The sequence below is a fragment of the Phyllopteryx taeniolatus genome, chromosome 16, assembly GCF_024500385.1.
Source record: "Phyllopteryx taeniolatus isolate TA_2022b chromosome 16, UOR_Ptae_1.2, whole genome shotgun sequence".
In the NCBI taxonomy this organism is placed as follows: domain Eukaryota; kingdom Metazoa; phylum Chordata; class Actinopteri; order Syngnathiformes; family Syngnathidae; genus Phyllopteryx; species Phyllopteryx taeniolatus.
Genome location: NC_084517.1, coordinates 2,015,457 through 2,038,526, shown reverse-complemented (window position 1 = coordinate 2,038,526; position 23,070 = coordinate 2,015,457). Strand labels below are relative to the sequence as shown.

The 23,070-nt window shown below is 39.8% G+C and overlaps 2 protein-coding genes across 3 annotated transcripts in view; one reads left to right on the top strand and one right to left on the bottom strand.

Annotated features, from left to right (window-relative positions):
* The window catches only part of gna13b (guanine nucleotide binding protein (G protein), alpha 13b), a 50,398-nt gene extending 36,403 nt beyond the window's left edge, over nt 1-13,995 (bottom strand). For both annotated transcript variants that reach the window (XM_061750041.1, XM_061750042.1), the window contains exons 1-2: nt 13,659-13,995; nt 8,120-8,349 (exon numbers count right to left, since the gene is read on the bottom strand). In XM_061750041.1, coding sequence (XP_061606025.1) covers nt 8,120-8,349; nt 13,659-13,941 — 513 coding nt within the window. In that variant the 5' untranslated portion in view covers nt 13,942-13,995. The remainder of the gene's footprint in view (nt 1-8,119; nt 8,350-13,658) is intronic.
* A 3,044-nt stretch (nt 13,996-17,039) lies between these two features.
* rgs9a (regulator of G protein signaling 9a) overlaps nt 17,040-23,070 on the top strand; it is a 29,425-nt gene continuing 23,394 nt past the window's right edge. Inside the window, exons 1-5 of the mRNA XM_061750061.1 lie at nt 17,040-17,257; nt 17,938-18,034; nt 20,308-20,358; nt 20,490-20,596; nt 22,961-23,012. Of these exons, the coding sequence (XP_061606045.1) occupies nt 17,189-17,257; nt 17,938-18,034; nt 20,308-20,358; nt 20,490-20,596; nt 22,961-23,012 (376 nt within the window). The 5' untranslated portion in view covers nt 17,040-17,188. The remainder of the gene's footprint in view (nt 17,258-17,937; nt 18,035-20,307; nt 20,359-20,489; nt 20,597-22,960; nt 23,013-23,070) is intronic.

Below are 23,070 nucleotides of genomic sequence, written 5' to 3'. Positions count from 1 at the left end.
CTGTTCAGGGTTGGGGGGAGCTGGACCCTCTCCCAACTATTCACACTCACAGTAACACAGTCACTGAGTGTGAACTAGTGATGGGCAAATGATACCGAGGCTTTGGAGCTTGTGTCACTCTTCCTGAAGCGGAGTGATTGAAACGCTGCATCGGAGCTTGTATCAAAACACCTGTGTCACGTGACGGATGACGTTCGGAGCTTCGAACGTCATCACTGTTTCGCTTTGCGCTTCATCCCTTAAAAATGTTTCGAAGCTTTTCATTGGCTCATAGACTTTCAATATTTGTCATTGGCGTTTCAACGCATTCCGAGCCAGTGATAGCTTGACAGGTTTGAGTGGTTTGGCGCCATACTAGTTGTTTGCTTATTTGTAGGTGACCAAATACTTATTTTCCACCATAATTTGCTAATAAATTCTATAAAAATCAATGTGATTTTCTGGATTTTATTTTTTTGCTCATTTTGTCTCTCATAGATGAGGTATACCTATGATGAAAATGACAGGCCTCTCTCATCGTTTTAAGTGGGAGAACTTGCACAATTGGTGGATGACTAAATACCTTTTTGCCCCACTCTATATTTAATGCAGTTCAATTGCGACATTTTTATTCTGGCCTTTTATCTGATGAAGCTGTGTAATCTGCATTTGTGCACCACAGTGCCCCAAAGAGGCCAGGCATGCACACCAGGAACAGCACACAACAGGGAGAGCACGGGGTGACTGACATAATAACTGCACGAAACAAGAATCGATAATGAAATTCGTTGCCAACGCTTTTAATTATTGATTTTGATCAATTTTATGGATTCGTTGTTGCAGTCCTAATGTGTTGCAATGCTTTGTATTCAAGTGCATGTATCTGCATTTTCTGTTCACATTTCTTTCAGCAATATAATGGTAACAGTGATAACTAGTTTTGGTCACTATAATCATTATGTATTATTGTATTGTAGTTACTGTATACAGTGGGTACGGAAGGTTTTCAGACCTCCTTAAAAATTTCCCTCTGTTATATTGGAGCCATTTGTTAAAATCATTTAAGTTACATTTTTTTCCTCATTAATGTACACACGGCACCCCATATTGACAGAAAGAAAACTTAATTGTTGACATTTCTGCTAATTTATTAAAAAGGAAAAACTGAAATATCACACAGCCATAAGTATTCAGACCCTTTGCTGAGACACTCATATATTTAACTCAGGTGCTGTCCATTTTTTCTGATCATCCTTAAAATGGTTCTACACTTTCATTGGAGTCCAGCTGTGTTTGATTATACTGATTGGACTTGATGAGGAAGGCCACACAGCTGTCTATATCAGACCTTACAGCTCACAGTGCATGTCAGAGCAAATGAGAATCATGAGGTCAAAGGAACTGCCTGAAGAGTTCAGAGATAGAATTGTGGGAAGGCACTGATCTGGCCAAGGTTGAAAAAAAAAATCTGCTGCACTTAAGGTTCCTAAGAGCACAGTGGCCTCCATAATCCTGAAATGGAAGAAATTTGGGACAACCAGAACCCTTCCTAGAGCTGGGCGTCCGGCCAAACTGAGCAATTGGGGGAGAAGAGCCTTGCTGAGAGAGGTAAAAAGCACCTGAAGGACTTCAAAATGGTGAGAAATAAGATTCTCTGGTCTGATGAGACCAAGATAGAAATTGTGGGCCTTAACTCTTAAGTGGCATGTGTGGAGAAAACCAGGCCCTACTCATCATCTGTCCAATACAGTCCCAACAGTGAAGCATGGTGGTGGCAGCATCATGCTGTGGATGTGTTTTTCAGCTGCAGGGACAGGACGATCAGTTGCAATCGCAGGAAAGATGAATGCGGCCAAGTACAGGGATATCCTCGACGAAAACCTTCTCCAGAGTGCTCAGTACCTCAGACTGGGCCGAAGGTTCACCTTCAAAAAAGACAATGACCCTAAGCACACAGCTAAAATATAGAAGGAGTGGCTTCAGAACAACTCCGTGCCTGTTTTTGAATGGCCCAGCCAGAGTCCTGACTTAAACCCAATTGAGCATCGCTGGAAAGACGTGAAAATGGATGCCCACCAACGTTCATCATCCAACCTGACAGAACTGGAGAGGATCTGAAAGGAGGAGAGGCAGATGATCCCCAAATCCAGGTGTGAAAAATCCCCAAAAGACTCATGGCTGTATTAGCTCAAAAGGGTGCTTCGACTAAATACTGAGCAAAGGGTCTGAATACTTATGGCTGTGTGATATTTCAGTTTTTCTTTTTTAATAAATCTGCCAAAATTTCAACAATTCCTTTTTTTCTGTAAATATGGGGTGCTGTGTGTACAATAATGTAGCAATGTTAGCAAATGGCTGCAATATAAAAAAACTGTGAAAATTTTAAGGGGGTCTGGGTCTGAATACTTTCTTTACCCACTGTATATAATCATACATTTTTCATCTCAAATAAATACACCAGTCATTTTTTTTTGTCATATGCAGAGTAACTACTGAGTGACTGGACGTAAACGGGACATATTATTGAAAAGTGACTTAATTAACTGTATCCAGCTTGTTGGGTCACTGGACTTCCTGACCATACATCAAGTATGAAAATAAACAACCAAGTAAATATTTTGTGAATTATGACTTCACTAATTTACATAATAACTATACACTGATCTGATCGGCTTGATCGGTATCAGCCGATAATTAGCATTTTATGCTGATCGACTAATCGGCTTTAATGTCATAATTCGCCGATCCGATCCATGACATCATTGATCAGCTCCGCAAAACACATTTACTCCGCGTCGCCATCATGTACAGAATATATGAATCCAAAAGCTAGTTTATTTTTAGCCTTGTCGCACGTCTTTTGACGTAGTACTGTGAATATCTGACCACCAATAAATTATTTTTTTTAAAACATGTCGGTGGTGTAGGATAGACAACCCGTAATGCCTGGATCAGACTATAAGACAAATTTGATCTTTCATGATTGCACTATGCCGGACTACTGCAATAAAATCTTGTATTCCGATATCACCGCATCCCGTCTTTTACGATCGATGGGCTTTATCTTGTCAACTCAAACGCGACCGGATACACTCGTTACCATGGCGATGACAACAACAATGGATCGCGTCGTGTGTATTGGGGAGAAACGTGTGCTGGCGCTCACCGATGCTTGGGAGAGGACTTTAATTCAAGGATTGCTTGAGGTATGTTCACATACTTTTAATACGATACTGCTCACGATAAGGCAACAAAACGTTATGTAGCCTAGCAAGCTAGTGCTAGCACTAACGGTTGTACGCAAACATGCCGGAATTATGTCGAATCATGCTCTAAAGTTTCGATGTGTGTGAAGTAATTTAATCACAACAAAGTAATTTAATTACAGTAAGTTAGCACCCGTTATTTCTGTCATGTTGATGGTGATCGGCCCCAAAAATCCTGATCGTGTAAAGCCTAATAACTGCCCTCTTCACCAAGTTAATAATGATTAGGCTTCTAGATCCACCATTGTCAAGGGACTGGTGGAATCTGGCCACCTTACTACACGGAAGCACTATCATGTACGCCAAAAGGTAAGCAGAGCTGCCTTGTTAGCACCGGTAACTGTCACATAAATGTTGTCTATGTGGCAATGGGGGGTATTTGAGTAAGACACGCGACACCCTATAAAGCTTACTAAACATCACATTTGATTTGTCAAATTACAGTTTTTTCCCACAAGAATGAAAAGAGGAAAGAATATTAAATGGACAAAACAGCCATTTGGTGATAACTTTGTTAAGTAAATTATCAAGACAATCTAGCAGGCTATGATACATATCACAACAGCAAATAGCAGACTGCAGTTTTACAGCACAACTCAAGCACATTAGCCACCTTTGAAAAAAAGAAGAGTCGTCAAATAAACAGCAAATATTGAGCATTTATGAGAGTGCCATGTATAAACATGGTAATCCAAAGGCGTGTCCATTAAGTCAACAGTCTAATCGGTTTAGTTTCACCTGTTATTGCATGTCACTAAAATAAATGTCAGACGTTAGTGGAAGAATAACAATAACACTATTGCTTATGTTGTTGCTGTGCACAAACTGCACTACAGAATACAAAGAGGAGCCAGGTACAGAGTCATGTAGGGCAAAAATATATGCACTCATAAGCAGGTTGTCTCAGACCAAGGTCAGATGGCGCATGCGAACCGGAGAACCACCTCTTGCAGAAGGCCTCGGACTGTTTGCTTTAGTCTGCACGAGATTCTTGTATTATGTTTACACATGTACAAATGACAAATGATGCACTAGGAGGGAGTGGGGCAAACTAGTTTGATTATAATGAGCTGGTATAAAAGCAACCTTAATATTGAATATTTGCCTTGAACAGATAACTGGATGAGCCAAAGTTTTCTTCAATTAAACCACAACAAAACAGAGGTAATTGGGTTAGGGTTAGTTTTGACAGTAAAGAAAAAAGCAATGCTGTTAGTAAATACCTGGAGTCACTCTCTTTAAAAACCAAAGACCAAGCCCGAAACCTTGGTGTACTAATAGATTCCGACCTGACTTTGAACAGTCATATCAAATCATTTACTAAAACTGCCTTCTTCCAGCTGAAGAACATATCCAGAGTGTAGGCTTGCATGTGCCAAAGAGACCAGGAATAGCTCATCCATGCTTCTATCTCAAGTTGACTTGACTATTGTAATGGTCTTCTCACTTGATTGCCCCAAAAGAGCATTGAACAGCTGCAGCACATTCAGAATGCTGCAGCTCATGTTCTGACCAGAACATATTATTCCAATTCTAAAGTCTTCACACTGGCTCCCAGTCAACTTCAGAATTAGGGTTGGGCATTGAGAATCGAGAACCGATTGGAACCAGGACTAACATTCCGGTTTTCCCGGAATCATTCAAATTAAGAAATTTCGGTTCCCAGTTTCGATGCCTACAGGCCACCGACCCCGAAGAAGAAGTGACGATAACCAACGAAGAAGCGGCGAAAACCAACGAAGAACGCGCACAAACTATGTTAAAATGACCAGTCACCTCAGTGCAATATTTAAGATTAAGATTATATTGTGCAAAGGAGGCTTTCACGATGTGTAGAAGTCTGAGGTGCTCCCTCCCGCTCCGAGCATCAGCCTACACCGAGTGGAACTTCAGTCAAGTCAATTGGGTGAGTGAAAGAATAAAATACATCTCTGCCAACAGTGAGGCAGCTAACAAGTTGAACGGTGGGTTGCACTCTTGCACTGATGGATTTTAGTGTTTATTTTAGTCTTCAAACCAACATAAGAGCTGATGACAGACATAAAAATAAAATATAAATTATGTTACCATACTGGAAAGAATGTAGAAACAGTCGCATTACAAGCTTGACACATAACTAAAACTTCACCAAAGGTCAAACTAGCAACTTTACATCACAATGAACTTGGACAAAATTCACAAAAATGTTGTCTCACAGTATCACAAACACTAACCTTGTGTCTCATCAGTAAAGGAATCAACCTTTTACATAGCATTTGGTTACATTCAATACTGTTTTTGGTTTTACTTTCGTTTTTACTGGTGTTGTGTGAAGTTCCGGTGTGACCCCTTCAAAATAAAGGCTCCATGCTTAAAACAGGAAGTCAAGTTAAAACTTGTACATATAAACCATTTCACACGATAAAACAGTCGCAAATAACTATTTTAACAATGTTATATGCAACTTTTAGCTGAAACAATAATTAATAAATATTCAGTCAATTGGGTTAGTTCCACACACATTGCCTAGGTTTGATATTGATACTGGTTATAAAGAATGCCAAGTCAAATGTTCATTTTAGTTTATGCTGCGGGCTGCTAAGAAAATGTATGTTCATAATTTGGACACCCTTTATTTAAACCTTGCAAACTTTTTTCACCCAGTCCAATAAAATAATCGGAATAGAGAATTGTTTGGAACCGGAATCATAATGAGGAACCGGAATCGCTCAAATACAAACGATGCCCAACACTATTTAGAATAGATTTTAAATTTCTGCTACTGGTCTATCAATCATTGAATGATTTTGATCCTGAATACATGAAGGATATGCTAATGGTATATAAACCGAGATCTACAGATTCACAGTGAAGCAGCATTTAGCTGTTATGCTGCACACAAATGGAATAAGTTGCCAACAGAAGTGACATCAGTGTGAATGTTTTTAAGGCCAGGTCTTTTTTCCTCATGCTTTTTAGAGCATTTCCACTTTTAAATGATATTTCTTGTACTGTACGCTGTTTTAATTGTATTTTTATTTCTCTGTTTTAAATCTTTATGAGCTGTATTTTAATTTGTTTTTTAAATGATTTTAATCATGTAAAGCACAATGAGTTATCTTGTGTATGAAATGCGCTATAGAAATAAATTTGCTTTGCTTTGTGAAAAAAAGGCTGCTACAGATGCATATTGATGAGGTATAACTGTTCAGAATGAAGTTTACTGTGAGCAAGATGTTAGAAAATTTGGGAATGCTTTGAAGAAGGAATGGTGGAGGAAGAGTGACAGCAAGCACAAAAAGAAGACTCTCCTTCATTGGCTTTCCTGTGTGCATCTGTGTTTGGACAGCAGCTGCAACTCTGCTCCATCAAACGTGAGGAAGAGGCTTTATCTGTTACTGTCAAAGCTTGTCTGTACAGTCCAAAGACCCCATGCGATTTAGCAAATGCCACCTGTGGCAACTTACTGACTATACTGCACTTGGTTTTCACACCACCCACCAAGGGGTAGGACACAAGACAGCGGAGGGAGAACGATGGTACGGTGCAATTGTGTCCATATTTGGCACTGGTTGCTATGCTACTAAACAGAAAGTAGCCTGGTGCCTTTTCCCACTGGTTTGAACATAAGGTAGTAACAAAGGTAATAATAAGGAGAAGGAGGGGTGATACAAGTGAAGTATGTGTGGCTATGCCATATTTTATTTAATTTTTTCATTTTAAAAAATGCTAAAATCACACATTTCTACCACTTTCAACCAACCAGTGGAGTGGATATTTCCTTCCATCACTGCCTTTTTTACTAGACTTTACACCGATCTGATCGGCTTGATCGGTATCGGCCGATAAGTAGCATTTTATGCTGATCGGCTGAATGTCATAATTCGCCGATCCGATCAATCCGCAAAAGACATTTACGCCACGTCGCCATCGTGTACAGTATATGTGAATGCAAAAGCTAGTTTATATTTAGGCTTGTCGGGTGTCTTTTGACGTAGTACTGTAAATATCTGACTGCCAATAAAGTTATTTAAAAAAAAAACATGTCAGCGGTGTGGACAACACGTCTGAGACAAACAACACATAATGCGTGGATCAGACTACAAAACAAATTTGGTCTTTCACGATTACACTGCAATAAAATTGTCACCGGAAAAAAGCATTCACATCACACTCAGTTGGAGAAGGCTTGCTGAAGAAATCTTCTATCTACAAGTTGTTTTTTTTTATATTCATCTAGGCTTAAGTTTTTTTCAATTAACGATTTTTAAAAATGATTTAAAATAAGGCGGCACGGTAGACAACTGGTTAGAGCGTCTGAGGACAGTTCTGAGGACCGGGGTTCAATCCCCGGCCCCGCTTGTGTGGCGTTTGCATGTTCTCCCCGTGCCTGGGTGGGTTTTCTCCGGGCACTCCGGTTTCCTCCCACATCCCAAAAACAAGCATTAATTGGAGACTCTAAATTGCCCGTAGGTGTGAATGTGAGTGCGAACAGTTGTTTGTTTGTAGGTGCCCTGCGATTGGCTGGCAACCAGTTCAGGGTGTACCCTCCTGCCCGATGATAGCTGGGATAGGCTCCAGCACGCCCGCGACCCTAGTGAGGAGAAGCGGCTCCGAAAATAAATGGATGGATGGATGGATGGATCTAAAATAATAATAATAATAATAATAATGAGAAGAAGACGTGTTAGTATTAGATGTAGTAGTCATATTTTAGTAGCACTGTGAGCTCATATGGCTGTATCTGGAATGGAGGCATATACTCTGGGAGTCAGAAGAGGCGTATTGCGATTCTGCCATGTTAACGACACAGGTCTGTGGCTTAAAGTATCAATATTTTCTGTTTTGATACTGTATTGTTATAGCTCTATAAAACAAACCCTTTGGCTACTTACCAATTGGAATTCTCTGCGACGGTCATAGGCATTCTGGATTCCCTGGTCAGTCCACAAGATCCGAATGGATGGTAGGTAGTGCTGGAAAACTTTGGGCTGCACCATACCATGGCCGTGGGCCATCATAGACCGGGTGTCAAATGCCATCAACATATCTCCATGACGCTGATTGGACAAGTTGCCCCATGGGATGTGAAGCTTCTCTCGAGCATCCACTAAGACTCGAATACCTGGAATAATAAAACACTTGTACTAATTCTTAAGGTTACAGTTGGTGTCATATCCTATGACAAGTACACAGATGGGGTTATTTTAGGAAAAACACATCTGTAACAGATTATTACTTATTTGACATAACCTCATACAAGGGCTGGTCATTATATTGAGTTGTTACGAGATAGCAAAATATTTTTCAATATATGCGATATATGAAACAATACAATTTATATCGGCAGACATTAGTGTTACATTTAAAATACTGAATTTGATTCTCCTGGAAACATTTGCAGGTATGTGAGGGTCTACCTTTCACAGGGTTGGCACTGGGTCATGAAACCTCTTAGCCAATGTGGCTAAACTGTATAAAAATCTCCTCGTACTTAGCCACAGCATTACGTGTGTTTATGTGGCTAAACCTTTAGCCCCGCTTAGCCAGTGCGCGTCACTGGGAAGCCGATAAGCTTGCAACGATGTGGGCCCAATCGAATATTACCTCGTGATCAATCAGGACAAGGGCTGAACAATTTGGGAAGATACACTAATTGTGAGGTTGTTTTCGTTTTAATTTTTTCTAAACAAATATTGTGATTTCGATTTAACATGGAATTTTTGGGATAGGTTTAGTTTCAGCATGATTCACGAAACACAACAAATAAATAATTCAATAGTATGACCAACACAACACTGGATTGACCATAAATAACTCTTTCGTGATGGCCAGTCCTAAATGTTATGATGAATTGATAAGAATAACAAATCTTTATTTTACTATTGAAATGTAAAAAGAAAAACCTTCCATCAAACTGACTTATTGATTTAACTTCATGCCTTGTAAAAATGTAATAATGTATAATGACGCACTTGCCAGTAGTTTTCATCACCAAGATGGTGCAAGTATTGGTGCATTCCTAATAAAAATTAGGCTGTACATGATCAGGATTTTTGGGGCCGATCAGCAAGTTTAAAAAAACGATAACCGATCCAATCACAAGATTGCCGACGTTTTTTTTTTTTTAAATAACTTTATTGGTGGTCAGATAGTTACAGTACTACGTCCAAAGACATGCATCGAGGTTAAAACTAAACTAGCTTTTGGATTCAAATATACTGTACACGATGGCGACGTGGAGTAAATGTCTTTTGCGGAGCCGATCAATGACGTCATTGATCGGATTGGTGAATTATGACACTAAAGCCAATCAGCATAAAATGCTAATTATCGGCCGATACCGATCAGGCAGATCAGATCGGTGTAAAGCCTAATAAAGATATATAAAAATATAATTAATATCTGTCCATTTTATGAGCCGCTTCTCCTCACTAGGGTCGCGGGCGTGCTGGAGCCTATCCCAGCTATCATCGGGCACGAGGCGGGGTACACCCTGAACTGGTTGCCAGCCAATCGCAGGGTACATACAAACAAACAACCATTCACACTCACATTCACACCTACGGGCAATTTAGAGTCGTCAATTAACCTACCATGCATGTTTTTGGGATGTGGGAGGAAACCGGAGTGTCCCGGTGAAAACCCATGGAGGCACGGGGAGAACATGCAAACTCTAAACAGGCGGGGTCGGAGATCGAACCCCGATCCTCAGAATTGTGAGGCAGACGCTCTAACCAGTCGTCCACCGTGCTGCCTAGGACAAGACTAATACAGTGTTATTTATGCGTAGAAAATTATTTCAGGCATTTTTAGTACACACCGTGCCGCCATAATTAATATAATATAAATAATAATATTTACTAACACCATATTAGTAACGATCAAGCTACAATGGAGGTAAAAGGAATACGTAATTAGATATCCTTCATATTCTGATAACACATACAAAGGGTTCCCAATGCTCTAACAAGGCACACAAAAATAGTATGCTGGATTTATTTTTCTAATCTAAATGTCTCTTCTAAATGTGGTATCTGTGTGTCAACAGTGAATCAGACAATTTAGTGCTAACAGAGGTCCTACCAAATTCATGAGGGAGACTGACATTAAGTTTCCTGTTTGGTGTAAACATCATCAACTGTGTCATTTCCCCTTGACGCTGAGCGGACCTTTCCACCCTCTCAAATAACACTTCCCTATTTGCTCTAATTCACAATAATGTAAGTACTTTTACCAAACAACTGCTTGTGCAAATGGAAGGAATTTTAACTGGTACTTATTTGCCTAATGGTAAATTTCAATTCCATGGCCACCACTATACCAAGACACCAACCACATATTAGTTTATATGATAATACTGACGCCAGCCCGCAGTCTACAACCAAAAAACCCGCATGTACATGAGTAAATCCTTGGATGTTGACACAGGTTATAGCTGTTATTAAAATGGATTTTTGTGGTGTGATTAACAGTTACGAAGGGATGAGTGGATTGTGGCTACTGGAAGATTCCGCCAGAGCCAATTGTGTTTTTTGTTTTTGGAGACTTATAATTGACGGATAGTTTTTATAGCTATGTAATAGTGGTTAACAGCCGCACCTGCCACCCTGGGGACCCCGGTTCACACCCACAGCTGTGGTGCTGCTGTAACATCATTACAACGTGAACAAATAAATGATAGCAAGGTCTCCCTAATCTTGCGTGTTATGTATTTACAGTACTTAAAGTGTGTCCTCATCCACCCAAATCATTTATAATTTATATTACAGGCTGCTTTCAAGAATTGCAAGACAATGTGAGGTGTATAGGGCACTGGAGAATTTCAATACATCAACATGATACAACCTATTATGGATGAAAAATTAGTTTATTAACTGATCGTTAAGAATTTAGTTAATTGTGAGCAATTTATTGTTGATTAAAAGCATCTTGAAGCGCTTAAAAGAAAATTGAGGTGCACTATTTGGCTGCAACATTCAGAACAAAATAATCAGGGAAGGGAATCTCCAGTCACCTCAGAAATTTAATTTGGCTACCATTCAGAGACCTACGCTCAGATCTGACTGCAGCTTGTCGATGCATCTTGAATCAATTGATAGTTGGTTTTTTTTCTAAAAATTGCTTTTTTCTTACTGTGTTACTACTTGTTACTTTTAAAACAGCATTTTAAATTACCCAAATTTCCATTGAAAATTTAATTTACTTCCATTATTTGTCATTAACAGAAACGGGAAGAGCTGTATGAATCTGAATGTTACATCACAGGAAAAAGACAAAAGTGACATTTCAATTGTGTGTATTCAACTTACTGGCAACATCATGCCACAAACTGCTGAGGCGCTCGCTCTGAGATTTGACATTACTGACTGTGAGGTGGTCACCTTCCTCAGAACCACAGACAGACCAAACTCAACATAAATGTCGGCATATATGCTAGTTCAGGTAGGTTTGGGTTTCGCATCACATGATCCGGTTGGCAGATTTAACCATGAATTAATTGTGTTAGTGAGAGGTGATTTACTTGATATCTCTCAATCTTATCAAGTTTTTCTTCGTGCTTATGTTGGCGCAATGGTTTCTACACAAGCAAGAAGGCATGCACATCAGGCGCTGCACTTCTGTGTTCCATTATTTTATTTTATTTGCACCAGTATTACGTTATTTAATTAGTAACATGACAAGTGGCTGCCATCTTTGTGGAATTTTCTAAAAAAAGAAAAAGAAAACATGGAATAGACACTTCAAACGCCTCTAAAATTCTCAATAACAAATAAATTCATGAAAAAACAATTGATGCTTAAGTACATGACCCTATGATGGAAAATGCTCCTCTCACTAATAACGTTCCATTTGCGCAAGTGAAGTCATGTTTTTAGGGCAAGTGACGCCGCAAAACACATTAAAGCACTTCCTCCTGGTTCGGTTTAATGGCAAAGGGAACCCTGACAAAGCACGCGTAGAGCTTTAAAATGTCTACTGTCTTTTTTTTTTTTTTTAAAACAAGATGTCACCACAGAGCCATCAAAGATGTCAACAACCAGTGTTTGGGCTTCGTTCATGTTTACATATAGCATATCCATCCATCCATTTTCTGAGCCGCTTCTCCTCACTAGGGTCACAGGCGTGCTGGAGCCTATCCCAGCTGTCATAGGGAAGGAGGCGGGGTACACCCTGAACTGGTTGCCAGCCAATCGCAGGGCACATACAAACAAACAACCATTCTCACTCACAGTCACACCTATGGGCAATTTAGAGTCACCAATTAATGCATGTTTTTGGGATGTGGGAGGAAACCGGAGTGCCCGGAGAAAACCCACGTAGGCACGGGGAGAACATGCAAACTCCACACAGGTGGGGACGGGGATTGAACCCCGCTCCTCAGAACTGTGAGGCTGACGCTCTAACCAGTCGGCCACCGTGCATGTATTTAACTTTTGCCCGGAAACAACAACAACCATAAAGAAAATAAATTTTTGCAAATTCGCTTTCAAACTATCATGTCATCAACCCATAGTCATGCACATTAGTTCGGCATACACAGGAAGTCCGCTAACCTGTTTTCCACATACAGCAGATTTCAGCCCCTAGGACCGATTGGTGGATATTTTTAACTGAAAAGTGTCAACCAATTAGAGAGAGTACCAGACGAAATGAAACGGTCGAAGAGATATGTTGAGAAATATTCAAGTTTTAGAATTTTACTTTAATTTAAAGGCGTTTTTGACCACGTTTTTCTGTAAGTGATATCACACAAAAATGTTCCCCAAAAGGCAATTTTTTTTATCAACACACAAAAAAATAATTTCTCCAGAACCCATCAACTGATTTTCAAAATTCTTGTGTTGTACTCACTCAGGTTAAACTGGCCATTCCAACTACACTCGGCATTTTGACAGACTGTCATTTTTGGCAAATCTTGTCACGTTGCTAATTTAATAATTGATTATTCACATGCAATTACTTGATTTAAAATGTTCCCATCTGCATCTAAGAATCCATTTTTTTCCCTCCCACCCCTAATGATAAGCTATACCACTAAATGTTGGTAGTCCAGTTGGAGAGTAATGTCCATGTTGACGTTTGGTGATAGTTTCAGTCAAGACACACGTCATTGTACTAATTATGCTGTCACGTTATCTGCTCACAATGACGGGTTGCGAAAGCAGCAACCATCGTAGCATACCATACACGCATAACGCAACATGAATAAAGGACAATTACACGGGCTGGTTCTCCGAACCCACCGTGGAGACGAACACAAATAACATGGGCGTATCTTGCAAAGAACAGAGAGTGGCCCCGGTCATCTCAACGTGCAGTTAGCATAGCTACCATCTTCATCACCAATGTTTACACACCAACTCGACTTCAACGCGTCAAACAGACGACCACCAACTCCGAAAAGAGCAAATGTATTAGTCGTAGTCTTACCTTTAATAACATTGCTATAAATAGTGGCTCTGAATTCTTCTTTGGCCCTCTGATCGAAGTCCTGCCCATGGATTATGCGCATCTGCTTTAGGAACGTAGACTTGCCACTCTCGCCTGCTCCAAGTAATAGGATTTTAACGAGCCTTTTCACGTACGTCTTATCTCGAATAAGACACTTATCTATCTCTTTAGATTTCCGCAACTGCTCTGCTTCGCCGCTAGTGAGGAGACAGTTAGGGAAACAGACAGATAAAACAGAGCGGGACGGCAGGAAGTCCGCCATCTTTGTAACAACTTCATCGATGCACAACGAGGAAGACTGAGCGCAGCCAAAGCGGCCGCCGCTGCTGCATTCACAGTCATCGGAATCCTCAAATTCATTCACAAAACCTCACAATAACACGGATTTTTATTGCCAGTTTTGCAATGGAGTTTTTCTTTGTCTAATTTGGATGCTTTTACTTCGATATAAAATACAATAAAGTAAAACTCTAATGACAAAAATTGAGATATCACACTCTAGTTATCAGTGGCTCAATTGTAACAAAGTATAAATCAGCAGCCTGGTGATGAAGTGCTTCTTCCACAAGTGAAAATAAAATCCCAAAAGCTTTTACTACCTTTATGGACACTTCCAGTTCTCTTCAGACTCAGGGTCCATTTGCATGAGACAGACCCGCCCCCCCAAAACTAAGTGTTTTAATCAGAATGTTACTAGTGGATGGGATACATGTGTATTTTGAGCAAAGAATATCAGAGACCTTTCATTATGATACTTGGGAGTTGGAACAGATTTAAATTGTGAAAAGAAAAGACAAAAAAATCAAATCAATCTTTATTGTCATCTTCAAATGTTGTACGAAATGTTTTCCATGTCATGGCATCATTGGGGGCAGGTGTCTTGCACAGGGCGCCATTCAAGCTCGGACCGCCAGTGCAATTAAAACAATTGCAAGTATAATATGCAGTTAATGTTTTAAAGCCCAGACAGGCTTGAAAAAAGAGTCACTCGATAAGAAAAGTTGGATCACCATAAACACAACGACCAACCATATTATGATCATGTACCACTTTTTAGAGGTTAATGCTAATCTCTGCATCCAACAAAACTCAACAAAAATGCAACTCTGCTTACCTTTTGGCCTTGTCATAGTATTTTAAACAGTGTAGTTCAGCTATGGCTTGAATTTGGTGGGTCTTCACCTGTCTTAGCTGCTAAGTCATGGGCAGAGAAACTCATTGTGAGGGTGATTATTATGGAAATTGTGTCCACTGTTGTGTCACGGTGGGGGACAATTGAGAATGGCTTGCCTCACAGCCAGCCAAATACTCCCCAGAAATCCAATTATATGTATAAAAGCAGGAAAAACAGCCTAATTAATTTTGTCTTATTATTATTATTATTATTCATTCATTCATTCATTTTCCAAACCGCTTATCCTCACTACAGTCGTGGACGTGCTGGAGCCTATCCCAGCTGACTTTGGGCGAGAGGCGGGGGACACCCTGAACTGGACGCTAGCCAGTCGCAGGGCAAGTATTATTATTATTATTATTATTATTATTATTATTATTATTATTCCACTTTCATTTCAACACCGCTTATCCTGCTTAGGGTTGTGGGGCGCTGGAGCCTATCCCAGCTGACTTCGGGCGAAAGGCGGACTACACCCTGAACTGGTTGCCAGTCAGTCGTAGGGCACATATAGACACGGACAACCATTCACACTCACACCGTCACTGAGTGGGAACTGATCCCACGCTGCCCGCACCAAAGTCAGGCGAGTGCACCACTACACCATCAGTGATTATTATTATTATTATTATTATTATTATTATTATTATTATTATTATTATTATTATTATTATTATTATTATTATTATTATTATTATTATTATTATTATTATTATTATTATTATTGGTCACTGATGGTGTAGTGGTACACTCGCCTGACTTTGGTGTGGGCAGCGTGGGTTCAGTTCCCGAGTGGTTGTCCGTATCTACAGTATATTTTGCCCTGCAACTGACTGGCGACCAGTTCAGGATGTAGTCCTCCTTTTACCCAAAGTCATCTGGGATAGGCTCCAGCGCCCTGCGACCCTAACCAGGATAAGCGGTGTTGAGAATGGATGGATTATTCATTCATACATTCATTAATCTTCCATTCCACTTATCCTCACTAGGGTTGCGGGCGTGCTGGAGCCTATCCCAGCTATCTTCGGGCGAGAGGCGAGGTACACCCTGAACCGGTCGCCAGCCAATCACAGGACACATATAAACAAACAACCATTCACACTTATGGGCAATTTAGAGTTTTCAATTAACCTACCCTGCATGTTTTTGGGATGTGGGAGGAAAAAACATGCAGACACAGGGAGAACATTCAAACTCCACACAGGCGAGGCTGGGATTTGAAACCCGGTTCTCAGAACTGTGAGGCAGATGTTCTAACCAGTCGTCTACTGTGCCACCAGGGTGTATTATTATTATTATTATTATTATTATTATTATATTAATGATGCACAGATTATTATCTGTGCATCATTTGTTCATTCTATTTTCAATTGGCAATCAAAAATCAAAGGAAAAAGTGACTGATTATTTTGTTATTTTGTTCTTGTTAATCTAACAGAAAAAAACAAAGAATGCATGATTCTTTCACATTTCAATTTGGGGCTTAAATCAAAAATGCAAAATGGAAAAACGAAAATTCAATATTTAATTGGTGGGATTACGTGACTCCGAATTTTTCAAAGATACTTTTTAGCCCCCACAATCAGGTGGTCCACAACCATGATCCATCTGTCATACAATATTGAGAACAAATTATAAAATGTGAACTATGATATAAAGTATTGTCATATTTTGTTGCTATACCACTTAATATTGTTCCCGCCTCCAAATGTTTGTACTTTTTGACAGTAAAATCTTTCCGCCTACACTTTTGTCAATGTTTCTGCACTTGGCTTTCCTCTACCTTTAGTTTTCTAACCTGTCCCCAAACAATAGGGTTAGGTTTGAAGGAACAAAAACACCCAATTCTATGTAGTTTGGGGAAAATCACATTTGGTGAGGCCTTTTTTAAGAAAGGTTTCAAAAGCTTCTATCTTTAGATATTTTATTTAATTATTATACTGTATCTCTTTTACCCTATAACAATTTTTTATGGTTGCTAACACTGGTTCCAATTCAACAGTAATGTTCATTGACAAGTTGTTATTGACATTGGCATACATCTCTATGCATCACCATCAAAAACACAAAACCATCTAATATCAGGTTTCTCTTGTGTCTATATAATTCTTAGAAGAAATGTTCTCACAAGCTGGAGGGTTGAGTGTAGAGACTTGATGCAGCTTATTGCTTGCTAAATCCTTCCTCCCCTTCTGTCGAACAATCCCCACGCAGGACGAGTGCGTTATCGAGTGTGTTATCTACTGCATACATACACTTAAAGACATCATTTCAATTTATTGCTGTGAAATTTCTACAATACTTGTCAAAGAAGTCTTTTTCTTCATCAACAAATATGACAATCAGAACCGCCCGTCCAGACCGAGGACAACATTTTCGGCCACGTCTGCACTGTCTCAAAAAGGTACTGTAGCTGTTTATAATCATTATTCAGTTAATCTACAGTATGGTGCTTATTTCCTGGTTAAAATGTGTTATTCTAAAAGTGTTTGTTTCCCAGAAATACAATTAAATAATAAATTGCCTTGAGTCAATCAAGTAATAAAATATAATAATGATTTGGTCTGCATTGTTTTTAGCCAGGCGGCACGGTTGTCGACTGGTTAGAGCGTCAGCCTCACAGTTCTGCGGACCCGGGTTCAATCCCCGGCCCCGCCTGTGTGGAGTTTGCATGTTCTCCCCGTGCCTGCGTGGGTTTTCTCCGGGCACTCCGGTTTCCTCCCACATCCCAAAAACATGCATTAATTGGAGACTCTAAATTGCCCGTAGGTGTGACTGTGAGTGCGAATGGTTGTTTGTTTGTATGTGCCCTGCGAATGGCTGGCAACCAGTTCAGGGTGTACTCCGCCTCCTGCCCGATGACAGCTGGGATAGGCCCCGACCCTGAGGAGAAGCGGCTCAGAAAATGGATGGATGGATGGATGTATTTAGCCAGGAATCAGATTTGAAATATTTTCTTGGCCGTCAAATTTAAAACAATCTCAACTCACCCTCAAAATAAGTGTTCTCTTTTCATTGTGAAACATGTTGGACTGTGCTCTGATTTATTGTCATTATATGAATCTGTGTGGCTGCCATTTACAGTTGGATGCCATTGTGGTTGAGATGCAGGACCCAAAAAGTGTGCTTAAAGGCTCTGAACAGAAACTCAACGTCACCACCATTCCACATGTCATTGCTGGTAAGATACCAAAAGTTTAACTTTAGTCTATTTCTAACTACATAAAATAAGATTGAAAAAAATATAAATATAGATTTAAATACAACACTCAACTAATTTAAAGAACTAATATTGGGCACCATAACCTTCTATAGATGTACGAATTAAGAGGTAGATGCAAGGGGAGTTTGATCATCATCAAAATCTACATTTGCATTGGTGTTAAGTGGAGAGAGCTGAATAGCTGCAATGATGGGGAAAAACATACAATGTAGATCATTAATGGGATTGTTAATTAAAATCTGAATTAAAAGCTGTTTGGAAGAATACAATCAGGGCAATAAATCCATAATCCTCACCATAACAGGCACAATAACAGTACAGGCATTTGGTCAAGTAAAACACAAACATTTTACTTTCCAGCTTGTAAAAGATGTTATTTTAGAAGTAAATTAAGACAATATAATTGCATATCAAAATTATTAGAACTTAAAAGCATACACACTCACAGGACGATGACAGTTACTTTGTCAGTGCCTGACTGCATAACCTCTTCATGGTTTTGTCGGTTCTGCATCATATATTCAGCATTGGTATTTCCCTTGTACATTGTCTTGTTAAAACTATTGCATCATATTGTCTGTTATTTTGAGCAAGAAAGATAAATTTACAAGAAGAAAAAAATATAGGCAGCACGGTGGACGACTGGTTAGCACATCTGCTTCACAGTTCTGAGGACGGGGCTGCAAATCCCGGCCCCACCTGTGTGGAGTTTGCATGATCTCCCCGTGGCTGTGTGGGTTTTCTCCAGGTACTCCGGTTTTCTGCTACATCCCCAAAACATGCGTGATAGGTAGATTGAAGACTCTAAATTCCCCGTAGGTGTGAATGTGAGTGCAAATGGTTGTTTGTTTATATGTTCCCTGCGATTGGCTGGCGACCAGTTCAGGGTGTGCCCTGCCTCTCGCCCGGAGATAGCTGGGATAGGCTCCAGCACGCCCCCGACCCTAGTGAGGATAAGGGGTACAGAAAATGGATGGATGGAAAAAAATATAATCTCAATCACCTTTCCTGATTGCGTTCTAACAAGCTGTGAGGGAACACAATCTGTCGTGGCTGTCTAAGCTCCTACCACAGGCTAAATAAGGAAGCGCACAATTGGATGAGATCTGGACAGATCTTTAGAAGCCAAACTGGGTTTTTAATCTGTTCAAAGACCAGGGTGAAAGGTTAATCTAGCCACACGTCACATGGCCACACATTGTCATCCAAAAATGATGGATTTAGTACCTCCTGTGGATAAAACAATTTTCACATGGAAAAGAGTAAAGCTGATTAATTATTGCCTTTCTCTATTTCTGCATGTTGTTGGATTCCAGCTAAATCCACTGAGGCAATCCAGCCCAAGTATACATAGTTCATAAGAAACTCAAAATAAGATGAATGATCCACAGCTATCATTAAATCAATTTTATCCAAACACATAGATTGTTGGTACCCTTCCATTAAGAAAGAAAAATGTAAATAATTTGATGAAAATCAGGATTTTTTTTATTTTTTTTTTTTTGTCGTCCAACAAAAGAATTTTAAAAAACAAAACAAAAATGATGGTACTGTAGTTTTTTCTGGTTCTTTTATTGATAAACTCCTGGAGGGAGTCAATGATCAGGGCTTCAGCATATTGTTCTCAGTCGTTCTTGGGTGTTTTGCCTAGTCTTGAGATTTCATGACCCCGCACAAGTTCAAGACACCCTTTTCACACAAAAAAAGCAATTTTCATTCATTAATTTTCAGGACAATGTGAATGTGTGTCAATACATTACCATACAGTCACCGTTGTATGCTACTGTCACAAAAGAATTAAACATTTTTACTTAACTATCCACTAAAAAAGGGACAAATATTCTGTGTGATAAACCCTGCTGGTTGGATGGATTATGCTAATATCATCCATCCATTTTATATACCACTATATATCATTAGAGTCGCATATAACTGGAGCCTATCGCAGTAGACTTGTGGTGAGAGTTGGGATACACCGTGGACTGATCGCCAGTAAATCGTAGGGCACATAGCATAACCACCATTCACACATATGGGTACTTTAGACTCTTCAATTAACCCAAGAAACATGTTTTTGGTATGTGGAAGGAAGCCGTAGTAACCAGAGAAAACTCATGCAAGCACAGTGAGCATCAACTCCACATAGACATTTTCCAGTGAAGAATGTGTTTCACTGTGTTCACTGTATTTGTTCTTGTTTAGTATTTCAGCTATTACCTGTCTCCAAACAGGTAAAGACATCATTGCATGGATTGCTAACAAGATGGCGTTCACCACAGAAGGTAATTGTATTAATAAAAATACTTAAATTTGGCAATATGGCTGCTATTTAAAAAAAAAAGGCCGCCATATCCAAGGACACCACTTTTGATAAAAAATTGTCACTCCCTGTCTTCTGCTGTTTGTCTTGTAGAAGCGCAGACCTTTGGCACCATGCTAGTGGCCTACAATTACATCTATGCCCTGCAGAACCACAAGAAGCTGGTGATGTGCAATGACAGCAGCCTTTACCGGTTCCAGGTAGGTAAACATGTGAAATGTATACGGGGTTGTTATTGGTGTCCACCATAAAGGAATGAGCAAGCATGGGTAAATAGGTCTTTAAAAAATACTTTTATAAATCAAACCAGCAGAATAGAAGAAGAGCGTTTTATTACTGTTGTTTAGCATTGATGTCAATACTGACAATATTGCCCTACAGGCTAAAATTGATTGAGAGTGGGAACAGTTCGAGTACAGAAGTCCCGAATGATACTTTTACTGCTCCATTTATGATGTTTGTAAATGTGTTTGCTGTGAATTTGAGCTGCAGATGCGCCCAGTGTATTTCACATTTGAATTATCTTAACTGACAAGCAAGTAAAAAGTAGTTAATCACCGCTACTCATAAAGTCAATTAAACACCTATGTTTATTACCTACGTTAACTTCTATAGAGACTTTACACTGATCTAATCGGCGTGATCAGTATCGAGCGATAATTAACATTTTATGCTGATCCGCTTTAATGTCATAAGTCGCCAATCCGATCAATGACGTCATTGCTCGGTTCCACAAAAGACATTTACTCCATGTCGCCGTCGTGTACCGATCCAAAAGCTAGTTTATTTTTAGCCTTGTCACGTGTCTTGTGATGTAGTACTGTAACTATCTGACGGGCAATAAAGTTTTATATCAATCTTGTCGGTGAAAAAACATTTGGTGGTGTCTGTCTGTCTATCTATCTATCTATCTATCTATCTATCTATGTATCAGTTAAGTGTCTTTATAAAAGTGTTTGTTTATATTTAGGTGGCTACTTGGCAAGTCAATTCTGCTCTAAGTTGCTCATTTAATGTGGCTTCAACTACACTTATCCATCCATCCATTTCTGTACTGCTTTTCCTCACGAGGGTCGCGGGTGTGCTGGAGCCTATCCCAGCTATCTGCGGGCAAGAGGCCAGTGAAGTGCGGTCAGGGTAGGCAAGTGAGGCAGAGCCTCACTGCCCCCTGGTGGTCTTTCCTTTCCCCTGCATGTGATTAGTAAAAAAAAAACCTCATGATTACATTAAATTGTTCCATTTTCGTTCTATGGTCCGTGCTTTACATTGATTTTCTTTTTCAATCCAATAATTTCAATGATTTAATCATTAAAATAGCTGAATTTTCATATTTCCTGTTCAAATGCATAGGAAGCGCAGCTACAAGTCACGTTGAGTCATCACTCCCATGATGCTTCAAGAGACCAGGCACACATGCATTCAGGCAGGCTGTGATTGGTCCGTGGCTTCACAGAAGAGACATTGGTGTTTCCTCATTACATCGCCAATAATATACGTTTGATCACACATGTACTGCACTCACTGACGTTTAACAGACTGTCTAATATATTTAATGAAAGGGTGTAACATTTAGTCTTTCTTATCGACCAGAAAAGCCACTAAAAGTGCACAGTGGAGTCTGGTATGTACGGTGCCACAACCAGCATGTGGCAGTGTTGAGTTGAGCTTCATAGAGCTCCAGACGTCACGTGGCTGTCAGTGCCTCACCAATCATGAACCTCACCACACGTCACTGCGAGAGGCGGAGTACACCCTGAACTGGTCGCCAGCCAATCGCAGGGCACAAATAAACAAACAACCATTCAAACTCACATTCAGACCTACGGACAATTTAGAGTCATCAATTAAGATACCCTGCATGTCTTTGGGATATGGGAGGAAACCGTAGTGCCCGGAGAAAACCCATGCAGGCACGGGAAGAACATGCAAACTCCACACAGGCGGTGCCGGGATTTGAACCCCGGTCCTCAGAACTGTGAGGCGGATCTGCTAACCAATCTCCACCATGCCGCCAACTACACTCATATTTAAGTTATTTTTTCATGTTGATGACATCATTCTGCAATTTGTGTGGCGTACATTACCAAGTAATGGGTACGGTTAAGCTAATGCTTTTTTTGTACTGTGGATAAGTGATATCCCTGCCACTTGACAGCTGCTGAAAGTAACAAAAAAGTTACTTTTTCTCTAACTTAGTTACTTTTGAAAACAAGTAATCAGTAAAGTAACTAAGTTACTTTTAAGCTTAAGTAATCAGTAAAGTAACTAAGTAACTACTTTTTCAAGGTAACTGTGGCAACACTGAAGCACCTAGGAAGCAGCTAACCTACCTTCCACAATCCACACCTAAAAAAGCTGAAAGGGGTGTCATCACAATCACAACCTAGACAGCTCACATAATTTGGCCCAAGGTCAAATTATTACACTCAGTGTGTGTAAACTACAACTTCACAGAGAGGTGTAAATAAAATGGATGCAACAAAGTATGTGGTAGCCAGATTGTGTGCAACTGCGCATACTAACTGACAACCTTCTCTTTTTATTGTCAATGTTTACATTTCTAGACTCCATACTTTTGGCCTACACAGAAATGGGTTGCAGATGACACTGACTACGGTGAGTGCACTTAATACTATATGTTGAAAGTAGCAGCTCATTTAGGGGCTTGACTTAA